Source organism: Martes martes (genome assembly GCF_963455335.1).
Source record: "Martes martes genome assembly, chromosome: 7".
Taxonomy (NCBI): domain Eukaryota; kingdom Metazoa; phylum Chordata; class Mammalia; order Carnivora; family Mustelidae; genus Martes; species Martes martes.
The window spans coordinates 57,863,141-57,875,442 of record NC_137894.1 but is presented as its reverse complement, the minus strand read 5'-3'; the positions used below and the strand labels follow the sequence as shown (position 1 = coordinate 57,875,442).

The 12,302-nt window shown below is 37.2% G+C and overlaps 1 protein-coding gene across 1 annotated transcript in view; it reads right to left on the bottom strand.

Moving 5' to 3' along the window:
• The window catches only part of FAM98B (family with sequence similarity 98 member B), a 37,760-nt gene that overhangs the window by 7,577 nt on the left and 17,881 nt on the right, over window positions 1-12,302 (bottom strand). Inside the window, exons 5-6 of the mRNA XM_080809224.1 lie at window positions 10,563-10,643; window positions 9,876-9,992 (exon numbers count right to left, since the gene is read on the bottom strand). Of these exons, the coding sequence (XP_080665350.1) occupies window positions 9,876-9,992; window positions 10,563-10,643 (198 nt within the window). The remainder of the gene's footprint in view (window positions 1-9,875; window positions 9,993-10,562; window positions 10,644-12,302) is intronic.

Here is a 12,302-nt window from a genome sequence, read left to right as displayed (position 1 = left end):
TAAGGAATAAAGAACAAAAAGACAATTTTTGACCTAAACATGATGAAAAAAAGACCAAGATGAGAAGATAATTATCAAGGTATTGCCTAAAGGCATATTTTCTCAAAGTCCCCAAGTTTAAGGCTAGGAAAGAGTCAACATGTCTACAGTGTTTTAAATGGCGTTGGAATGAATTGTCCCTCCTAATGTTAAAACAACATACCAAAACTCATTTTGGATTTCTGGGTAAATTTAAGGACAATAGTGAAAACATCCGAAATTAGCATGTTAAGACACCTTTAATGCACTACATTTCACAATTTTCCTTATGTTCTCAAATTCCTTTTTCCCATTAAAATTCTATCAGGTTAAGGGGTACCTGGGTGGCTCAACCACTTAAGTGCCTGCCTCTGGCTCAGGTCATGGTCTCAGGGTCCTGGGATCAAGGCCTGCATCAGGCTCCCAGCTCAGCAAGGAGTCTGCTTCTCCCTCTGCCTCTGCTCTTCCACCCCCTCCACACTCAGGCACGGGCACACTGTCTTTCTTTTTCTCTCTCTCAAATAAATAATCTTTAAAAAAAGAAAATTCTATCATATTAAACTGGAGACCCAATACATAAAGCAACTCCATTTAAAGTTACCAGAGGTCAATAAAATTGGTATCTCCCAAACATCTGAACTTTATTCCATTTCTTGAGGTCCCCAATCATGTCATCTACTTCTTTGTTAACTCACAGCTCTTAGAGTATCTGGGTATCTTGCATACAACAGTCACTCCAGTGACATGGACACACACACATACACATTTCTGGAGTTTATCCTGGTGCACATGGAGAATACAAACAGGCTTACCCCATCTGAGAAGCTGATTAGGTATGGTGGATACAGAGATCTTCTAAAAATGTTCTATACCTGATCATATAGGATACTGAAATGCTCATCCAGAACCAGGTACATCATAATGCCTGACACATATGAGGTGCTGAATAAATGTTTATTGAGAGAAAAGACATGAATGACAGTCTACAACTTTGCCTTATAGCTATTCGATTACCATGCTAAAATTTTCTTCTCAGAGGAGGGTTCAGACAGTGGCATAAGAGGATCCTGAAACTCACCTCCTCCCCTGGTCAAAACAAATACACAGATACACAGATACATGAGGAATAATTCCCTCAGAAAAAGCTCTGAAAACTGAATGAAAAGAGCCTCCACAAAGAGGAACTAAGAGGCAGCATCAAGAGAAGTAGGAGTGGCAGAGACCTCCTTTCACCAAGGGGGAAAAAAAAAACAAAAAACCCACACCAGGCACAGCCATCCACAGCTGGGAAAGAATCTCAAAAACATGGTATGTCTCCCTGAGGAATGAAGGGTTAGAGCTCAACAGAGGCACTCCAAGAATGATATCCTGCACAAGAGAGATAAGCCCCCCAAAGTCAGACTTTGGAAACAAAGATTACAACCAGGAAAACCACTGAGCTACACAGAAGAGAAAATTTGTTCTTAAAGGGCTCACTGAACCCAGAACCCAAAGATAAAATACAGGTTGGAAAAGAACCCAGACCATGGGTAAACGTGTCCACTCTCTAGTCCTGGGGGTGCCTGGGAGGCACTGTTGAGATATACTCTAGGGATGGAAACACTGTTATGTGACAGTTTTGAGATCACATTCTACTTTGCTAGTGTTGATGCTTGCAGGCGCCATCTTGGAACTCTCAATCTAACATGCTAATGCTGGCAGTGCTCCACTGAGAGCCTCATTCATGGGCAGAGTCCCATAAATAATGGAGTCCCATACACAGCTCACACAGACAAAGCCCCCTTGAGCAGGTGGCACTGGTGATCGGGAGGGAGTGCACTTCTGGACCCCACAGGACATCCCCTACACAAAGCCACAAAGTCCTTTAAGACTGGGAGAGGCAGCCGATTTGCCTAATACATACAGAGAGAGTCAGACAAAATGAGGAAACAGAGAAATACAGTCCATATGAAATAAAAAACAAAACCCAGTAAAAGATCTTAATGAAACAGAAGTTATCTATCTGAAACAGTTCAAAGTAATGGGCATAAAGATGCTCATCAAACTCAGGAGAAAAATGGGTGAAGGGAGAATTTCAACAGTGTAAGACTGTACCAATCACAGCTGAAACACTCAATAAATGAAATAAAGAAGATAGGAGGGAAAGCATATTTAATGATGAGAACAGAGAGTGACCTGGAAGATAAGGTAGTGGAAATCACCTGCTCACAACACAAAAAGCAAAAAGAATTTTTAAAAATGAGGATTAAGGGAACTCCAAGACATCAAAAGTACCAATATTTGCATTACAGGGGTCCCAGAAGGAGAAAAGAAAAAAAAAGAGAGGCAAAAAACTTATTTGAAACAATAATGGCTGTAAACTTCCCTAACCTGGGAATGAAAGGGACATCCAGGTCCAAGAAGCAATAAGAGTCCCAAACAAAGAGATCCATACTACGACATGTAAGTAAAATATCAAAAGCTAAAGACAAGGAGAGAACTTTAAAGACAAGAGAAAAAACAACTAGTTATATAAAAGGAAACTCCCATAAGTATATTCATAAGTATATTAGCTGATTTTTTTTCAGCAAAATTCTTGCAGGCCAAAAAGGAGTGACATGATCTATTCGATGTGTTGAAAGGAAAACTTAAAACCAAGAATATCCAGCAGGGTTATCATTCAGAATTAGCAGGGAGGTAAGAATTTCCCAGACAAACAAAAGCCAACAGAGTTCATCAACACTACACAGATCTTATAAGAAATGTTACAAGGATTCTTTTTTTTTTTTTTTTAAAGATTTTATTTATTTGACAGACAGATCACAAGTAGGCAGAGAGGCAGGCAGAGAGAGAAGGGAGGAAGCAGGCTCCCTGCTGAGCAGAGAGCCCGATGCGGGGCTCGATCCCAGGACGCTGGGATCATGACCTGAGCCGAAGGCAGCGGCTTTAACCCACTGAGCCACCCAGGTGCCCCAATGTTAAAAGGATTCTTAAAGCAGAAATGAAAAGCCATGACTAGAAATAATATATAAAAGAAAAAAACCTCACTGGTAAAGGCAATTATATAATTAAGGTAGTGGATCAACCATTTATAAAGCTAGCATGAAGGCTAAAAGACGAAAGTAGTAAAATCAACTATAACTACAGTAATTAGTTAAGGATACATAAAATAAAATGATATAATGTACGATGCCAAAAACATACAATGTTGGTGGGGATGGGAAGTAAAAAATGTAATGCTTTTAGTATGCATTCATCAACTCATTCCAAGTGACCATCAACTTAAAACAGACCATTATACACACAGGTTGTTATATATAAAACTCATGGTATCCAAAACCAAAAACCTACAATACACAAAAAATAAAGCAAAGAGAAGCCAAACATAAGACTACAGAAGGGCATCAAACTACAAGGAAAGAGAGCAAGGCAAGAAGAAAAGACAGTGAAGAACTACAAAAATAACCAGAAAACAATTAACAAAATGGCAATTAAGTACATACCTATCAATAATACTTAAAATGTTAATAAAATAAACTCCAGTCAAAACACACTAGGATGGCTGAACAGATAAAAGAACAAGATCCATTTATATGCTGCCTATAAGAGACTTACTTCAGATCTAAAGATACACAGGGACTAAAAGTAATAGAATAAAAAAAGGTATTACATTCAAATGGAAAAGGAAAGAAAGCTGGATACCCATACTTGTATCAGACAAAACAGACTTTAAAACAAAGAACAGGGACACCTGGTTGGCTCAGCCAGGTAAGCATCTGCCTTCAGCTCGGGTCATGATCACGGGATCCTGGGACTGAGTCCCACATAGGGCTCCCTGCTCAGCAAGGAGCCTGCTTCTCCCTCTGCCGCTCTCTCTCTCTCAAATACATAAATAAAAAATCTTAAAAACAAAACAAAAACAAAGACCATAATGAAAGATAAACCGGGGTATTACATAATGAAAAGGGGGGATATCCAACAACAGGACATAACATTTGTAAATATTTATGAACCCAACACAGGAGCACCTAGATATATAAAGCAAATTAACAGACATAAAAGGAGAAGTTGAGACCAATACAGTAATAGTGGGGGCTTCAACACCCCACTTACAACTATGGATAGATCATCCAAACAGAAAAATCAACAAGGAAACATTGGCCTTAAAAAACACATTAGACCAAATGGTCTTAAAAAATATACATAGAACATTCCATACAAAATCAGAATACATATTCTTTTCAAAGGTCTGTGGAACATTCCTCAGGACAGAACAGATACTAAGCCACAAAACAAGTATCAATAAAATTAAGACTGAAATCATACCATCCATCTCTTCCAGCCACAACTGTACCAAACTAGAAATCAATTACAAGAAGTAAACTAGAAAAAACAAACATGTGGAAACCAAGCAACATGTATTAAACAACCAAAGAGTCAATGAAGAAATCAAAGAGAAAATTTAAAAGTACTGAGATGATGAAAATGGAACATTCCAAAATCTATGAGATGCAAAAAAGCTGTCCAGAGAGGGAAGTCCATGGCATACAGGCTTACCTGAAAAAACAAAAGAAACCTCAAATATACTACACCTAAAGGAACTAGAAAAAGAACAACAGCAAAGCCCAAAGCTAGCAGAAGAAAATACTATAGATCAGAACAGAAATAAATGCACTACAGACTTTAAAAAAAAAAGAAAGAAAGAAAGAAAAGACCAATGAAACAATGAACTGATTCTCTGAAGATAAACAAAATTGACAAACCTTTAGCCAGACTCATCCAGGAAAAAAGATAGAGCCCAAACGGAATTAGAAATGAAACAGAAGTTATAATCAATAGTGCCAAAATACAAAGTGTCATAACAGACTATTATTGAACAATTACATGCCAATAAATTGGACAACTTAAAGAAACTAATAAATTCCTAGAAACATACAATCTTCCAAGACTAAGCCATAAAGAAATAGAAAATATGAATACACTGATTATTAGCAATGAAACTGAGTCAGTCATCAAAAAACTCCCAACAAAAAAAAAAAAGTCCAGGACCAGAGAATGTCACAGCTAAGTTCTACCAAACACTTAAAGAAGAATTAATATCCTTCTCCAACTATCCCATAAAATTGAAGAGGACAGAATGCTTCCATACTCATTTTTAAAGGCCACCGTTAACCTGAAACCAGACAAGGACACTAACAAAAATAAATTACAGGCCTATATCCCTGATAAACATAGAATCAAGACTTCTCAACAGACGATTCACAAAAGGAATTCAGCAATACACTAAAAATACATAATCAAGTGGGATTTATTCTATAGATACAAGATGGTTTAACATCTGCAAATCAAACGTGATACACCACATTAGTGAAATGAAGGATATAAATCGTATTATCTGGGGTGCCTGGATGGTCTCTTCAATAAATGGTGCTAGGAAAACTGGACAGCTACATGCATAAGAATGAACCTGGACTACCTTCCTACATCATCCATAAAAATAAACTCAAAATGGATTAAAGATCTAAAATAAGAACTGAACCTATAAAATTCCTAAAAGAAAACAGTAAGCTATTTGGGATCAGTTTTAGCAGGTTTGGGGGTTTTTTTGTTTTTGTTTTTTAATCTGTCTCCTCAGGCAGAGACAGTAAAAGCAAAAAAAATAAAATGAGACAACATCAAATAAGAAAGCTTAAAAAAAAAAAAGAAAGCTTATGCACAGCAAAGAAAAACAATAAAACTAAACCGCAACCTACTGAATATGAGAAGTTAATATGCAAATGATGTTACCAATAAAGGTTTAACATCCAAAAAATGTTAGATATAAAGATATAAAGTACTCATACAACTCAGTATCAAAAAAAGTTAGATTAAAAAATGGGCAGAGGACCTGAAAGACATACAAACAGCCAAGAGACACATGAAAACACGCTCAACATCACTCATCATCAGGGAAATACAAATCACCACCATGAGATATCACCTCACAACTGTCAGAATGGCTATTATCAAAAACACAAGAAACAAAAAGTGTTGGCAAGGATATGGAGAAGAGGGAACCCCCATGCACTATTGTTTGAAACATAAATTGTGTAGGCACTGTGGAAAACAGTATTCAGGGTCCTTAAAAAACTAAAAATAGGACTGATCCAGCAATACCACTTCTGGGTACTTACCCAAAGAAAAAAAAAAACACTAATTTGAAAAGATATACGCACTCCTATGTTCACTGTAGCATTATTTACAATAGCTAAGATATGGAAGCAACCTAACATCTCAGTGGACACTGACAGATGAATGGATACAAAAGATGTGCAGAGGCTATCTGTGTATATATATATATACACATATACACGAATAATGGATTATTATTCAGCTATAAAAAAGAAAAAAGTCTTGTCATTTGTAACAACCTAGATGGATCTAGAGGGTATAATGCTAAGTGAATTAAGCCACACCAAGAGAAACACACTATGATTTCACTTATATGAAATATATATAACACATATGTGAAATCACATAAATGTGAAATCACATATATGTGTGATTTCACATATATGAAATCTAAAAAGCAAACACACAGAGTTTTTCAGTGCCTTGCTCTTAAGAAAGAAAGAAACTAAGAGGGGCACCTGGGTGGTTAAGTGGGTTAAAGCCTCTGCCTTCAGCTCAGGTCATGGTCCCAGGGTCCTGGGATCAAGCCCCGCACCAGGCTCTCTGCTCAACAGGGAGCCTGCTTCCCCCTCTCTCTCTGCCTGCCTCTCTGCCTACTTGTGATCTCTGCCTGTCAAATAAATAAATAAAATCTTTAAAAAAAAAAAAAAAAGGAAGAAAGAAAGAAACTAAGAAAAACCAACAAAAAATTACCCTGGAGGAAACAGAGATAATTTGAGACAAAAACTTTTTTTTAAATTTTTCATCTTGGGGTGCCTGGGTGGCATAGTCGTTAAGCGTCTCCCTTCGGCACAGGTCATGATCCCATGGTCCTGGGATCGAGCCCTGCATGGGGCTCCCTGCTCATCAGAAAGCCTGCTTCCCCCTCTCCCACTCCCCCTGCTTATGTTCCCTCTCTCACCATCTCTCTGTCAAATAAATAAATAAAATCTATAAATAAATAAATAACATTTTCATCTTTAAGAAGATAATACATCCATAAAATGAATAAAAAATATGAAAAAAAGAAAACTCAAAAGCCAAAAAGACTCCCTGGAAATTAAACAAAGATGGCAGAAACAAAAATTCAATGCTAAGGGGCACCTGGGTGGCTCAGTGGGTTGAGCCTCTGTCTTTGGCTCAGGTCATGATCTTGGGGTCCTGTGATGGAGCCCCGCATGTACTCTCTGCTCAGCGGGGAGCCTGCTTCCATTCTTCTCTCTCTGCCTGCCTCTCTGCCTACTTATGATCTCTGTCTGTCAAATAAATAAATAAAATCTTTAAAAAAGAAAACTCAATGCTAAGAACAAAATAAAATTGAGGACATTTCTAAGAAAGTGCATCAAAAAAGGAAAAGAGATGGAAAATGAGAGAAAAAATAAAGCAATTCAAGTGAATCTGATCTACCCTGGATGTCCAAAATCTGACTAAGAAGATTTTCAGAAAGAGAAAACAAAGAAAACAAAAGGAAGAAATTAATGAAGAAAAATATAAAGGCTAAGAGTCTACATGTTCAAAGGTCCACTTAGTGTTTAGCATAATATGGAAAAAGACCCATATGAATGCTTACTATGAAATTTCAGAACTCCAAGTCTAGAGAAAAGAGCCCAAAAGCTTCCAAAGAAAAATAAAGTCATCCAAAAGGACATAGGACGACATCAGGTTTCTCACCAGCAGCACCAAACACTAGGAAACAATGAAGCAATGCCTTTAGTATTCCTAGGGGAAAATATTTCAACCTAGATTTTTATATTTACTCACACTATCAATCAAATGTGACAGATGAATAAACATTTTCAGAACGCAAGGATTCAGAAAAATCACCACCTATGCACCTTTTGTTAGGAAGTTATATATGGACTTACTATAGGAAAATGAGAGAATAAACAATGACAAAGGTGGCCACAGCAACCAGGAATTAGTGGAGTACCAAGGATAGCCATGCAAAAAGCCCATGATTGCAACAGGATAATACTATCTTTTGGGAGGGAAAGTATACAGAAAATGGAGAACTCATTAGAATACTTGATTTTTAAAAGTATATTCAAAAAGAAAAAAGCAGCAGCAGCATATAATAAAGAAACACAGGGGCGCCTGGGTGGCTCAGTGGGTTAAAGCCTCTGCCTTCAGCTCGGTCATGATCCTGAGGTTTTGGGATCGAGCCCTGCATCAGGCTCTCTGCTCAGAGGGGAGCCAGCTTCCCCCGCCTCTCTCTCTCTGTCTGCTTCTGCCTACTTGTAATCTCTGTTTGTCAAATAAATGGGTGGAATCTTTAAGAAAAAAAAAAATACAATGCAAGAAAAAACAAAATCCAGTAGAAGGAAGATGACACCCAAAGATGTCCATATCCTAATCCCTGGAACCTGTGAATATGTTACTTTGCAGACATAGATGTCATTAACTCAAGGATTTCCAGATGGAGAGATTATCCTGTATTATCCAGGTGGGCCCAGTATAATCATAGGAATACTTATAAGAAAGAAACAAAAGGTGATGTGACAAAAGAAGCAGAGAGAGAGAGAATGGAAGATCTCACACTACTGGTTTTGAAGATAAGAGGATGAAGTCAAGAGAAAGGTACCCAGGTAGCATTTGGGAGCTAGGTAATACAAAGTAAACAGATTCGCCCCTGAAGCATCTGGGAGGAATGCTAATTTAATCTTGCTGAAGTTAACCTGGTTATTACCTTCATTTTAGGACTTCTGATCTCCAGAACTGTAAGAGAATTAATGTTTATTATTTAAGCCACTAAGTGTATGCTGATTTGTTACAGCAGCCATAGGAAACCAATACAAGACACCACATGGAGACAGAGACCACATAAGAACCAAGAAGATAACAAAAGCACCCTAGCACTCAGCAGAAGCCAGATGTATGAGACAACCACCTTGAACATTCCAGCCTAGTCAAAGCACCAGCTTAACGAAGCTCCGTAAGTGACCCCAGCTGATACAACGTGGGGCAGAGGAACAGCCAAGTCAATACAAAAAATGTAATAATGATGATGATGATGATGTGATTATAAGAGACACCAGATTTACCCTCCTACCTCAAACAACTAGCAAAGTGGACAACCTACACAAACCAGTGGTTTTCAGACCCTAGACATAGAGGAACACGGAACAGTAATCCCTGAAACAGGAGAAGCAAATGTGGTAAGCCCTATAAATGTCCCAGCTAACTGTTTGGAGAGTTTTTAAACTATGATGCAGCGTGGAGCAGAGTGCCCAGATGAAGCCTGGGTACAGATTAAAGGCATAAAATGGGAGTGATGGGAAACAGCATTCCAGGACTATGTGAATATATTCGTTATCTGCCCTCCAACGTCCTCTTCAACTAGAACACAGTTCACAGCCTTAAGACACTTTTAAGAAGACTTGTTCTGTTATCTGTACTACCTGTACTTATTCCAATATTCTGCTTTCTTGACCAGTTGCTCATTCTATGTCACTGTCTCATATAAGGTCCTTTTCTTTATGAATATCATCGCATAAATCACATCTAGGAGTTTAAAATAAATGTGAGAGATTTGGAGAGAAATTAAGATATCTGCAGAGAGAATTCACAAAAGACTAGGATCATTATATAAGACCAGCAGTTGGCCTGGGCATGTGCTTCAGACAGAATGGTCAGTGCAAATGTGGCAAGTTATACAACAAGAGACAAGACAGCCTGAAGAGCTGTCACAGAGTACCACCTACAGGACACAAATGGGAAAACAGTCTTACCTTTGCTCTATCAGACCAACCAAAGGACTGCACAGTCACATCTAACCGTTTCATTAGCATCCGCCGGCGACACTCATATTCACAAGAAAGCGCATCATTGATTCTTTCCAGTTGTTCCTAAAGAATTCAGAAACAAAAATCATAAACTTTACACTCTTTCTGGCATAGCCCAGAAAGAAAATTGAAAAATTGTACTCAATACTTCCTACTGATTCAAAAGATATTGTACATGGTGACTATTTTCTGTTCCCATGAGACTTTATGGTAAAATTTTTTACATAATAAAGAGTATCTGATAGAACATTTATGATATTCAGAAGATAGTAAACATAAGAATTAAACTCTTACATTGGGAAATTTTACCTCACCTTCAAGCATGTTAAGTAAAATATCTACTTGCAAAGTGGTCGACCAATAAAGAAAGAAAATACCCCAAATTTCTACCTTGTTGACTCTGAGCTACTAACCTTTTCAAATCACAACTATGCTAACATATTGGGTACTATATATACTCTTGGCCAAGCATTATTAAAACTAATTTACAATCTGACTAAAGAAATGTTATGACCTATTACTCTAGGATATCAATTCTCCAAAATAATAAACACATGCTACCCATTATAAAATTAGGTGTCCACTAATAAAATTAAGCCATGTTCACTACTCTTTTAAAGGGAGGGAATTTACCGCTTGTTGCAGATTTAAGTCAATTTTCAGCAGTGGTTTTCCCACATGATTTTTCTGGACTTTTGAGAGTATATCTTTCACCTAAAAGTAAATATAGAAGATTGTGAAAATGTATATCCCCAATTTAAAACAATCTTATTCTTTCTTAAAATGTTTTGAATGCCAAAAAATAAGTGAAATGTTAAAGTGAAGTAACTGAAATTCCCCTTCACATACCAAGAAAGAATATCACCACAATGCAGATTATCTTTTTCAAAGATGCATTAATTATACTAATTCAAACTATAGCACAGCTCTCCTCCAGAGTAAGAAATAATATACACAGATGACTACAGAAGTAGCTGCTGAAAGGTTATACTATGAGACTCTGTATGGTCTTATGTGAAATAATTTTCGGAATTTCTCCTTGAAATGGCACATTCTTATGCACACTCTTATACAAGGTACAATTCTAAGCATTCTGGTTTCACAGTTCAGCAAGACAACCTAGGAGAGCAATCCCTCCAAATTATAGTGACCACATACACACTTGGTTACTTTTACAAAAAACACTTTTATTTTAGTGAACAAAATATCAGACATTTGTTTTTACTTTAGCAATATCACCCATTCCAATAATAGTAATTTATCCCTAAGAAAATGACTGAAAAATAATAGCCTGAGTTGGGCTCATGCTCCTATCTTACGTAACTTTATCTAAAGAAACAATTTCAAAACCAAGTGGTCTATCTACAGTTTCTTAGTTATAAGGTAACTAGGGAAAATAATCAAGAGATTTTGAGGAATATGAAGCTTATTTAATGTCCGGGGCACTCTTCAGAAAAAGAGTTAAAAATTTTGAACACAAAATTAGTTTAGAAACATAGTGGTGATGGCGAGTGACTGTAAATGGGCATAAGGTTTTTTTGAGGGTGATGGAAATGTCCTAAAATTCTATTCGGATGATGGTTGTGCCTCTAAATACACTAAACATAACTTAAAAATACTAAAATTGACCTACTTTAAACAAGTAGATTTGATATGTAAACTGTATCTTCAGAAAGCTATTCTTTAAAAATTAGCTTAGAAAGAACTTGTGCAAATGAGGAGCCCCAAAGCTTAAGCTTTCTTAGCCTCACAGCAAATATGCCTGTACAATGATTCAATTCTTACATATCATTAAGAATTATTTTTTTAAAAAGATTTTATTTATTTATTTAATTAATGGGGGGAGAGAGAGAGAGACAGTGAGAGAAGGAATACAAGCGGGGTAGTGGGAGAGGAAGAAACAGGCTTCCCGCCGAGCAGGGAGCCTGATGTGGGGTTCGATCCCAGCATCCTGGGATCATGACCTGAGCCAAAGGCAGATGCTTAATGACTGAGTCAGCCAGGCACCCCAAGAATTTTCTTAAGATAGCCAACTTCTGTAGATTTCCCAAATATTGTATATAACTCCAACTTTAATCATTCTATGTATTACTAAAAGTATGATTTGTAACTCCTCACTCATGTAGGATTCTGAATGCATACTTACAACTTCTTACACATAATCACATTCAGCTCCACTCTCAGGATTTGAACACTGGACAACTGTTTTAGTTAAGTTTCAGAATTAAACCCAAATAGAGAGGGAGTTAAGAGCACAGACTCTGGAAGTTGCCTGTGTTCAAACCTCAGGTCTACCACTACCGCTCAGAAACACACTTGTCCCATTTATTAAATCTTTCCTCATATGACTATTATAGAGAATAATAGTAACTA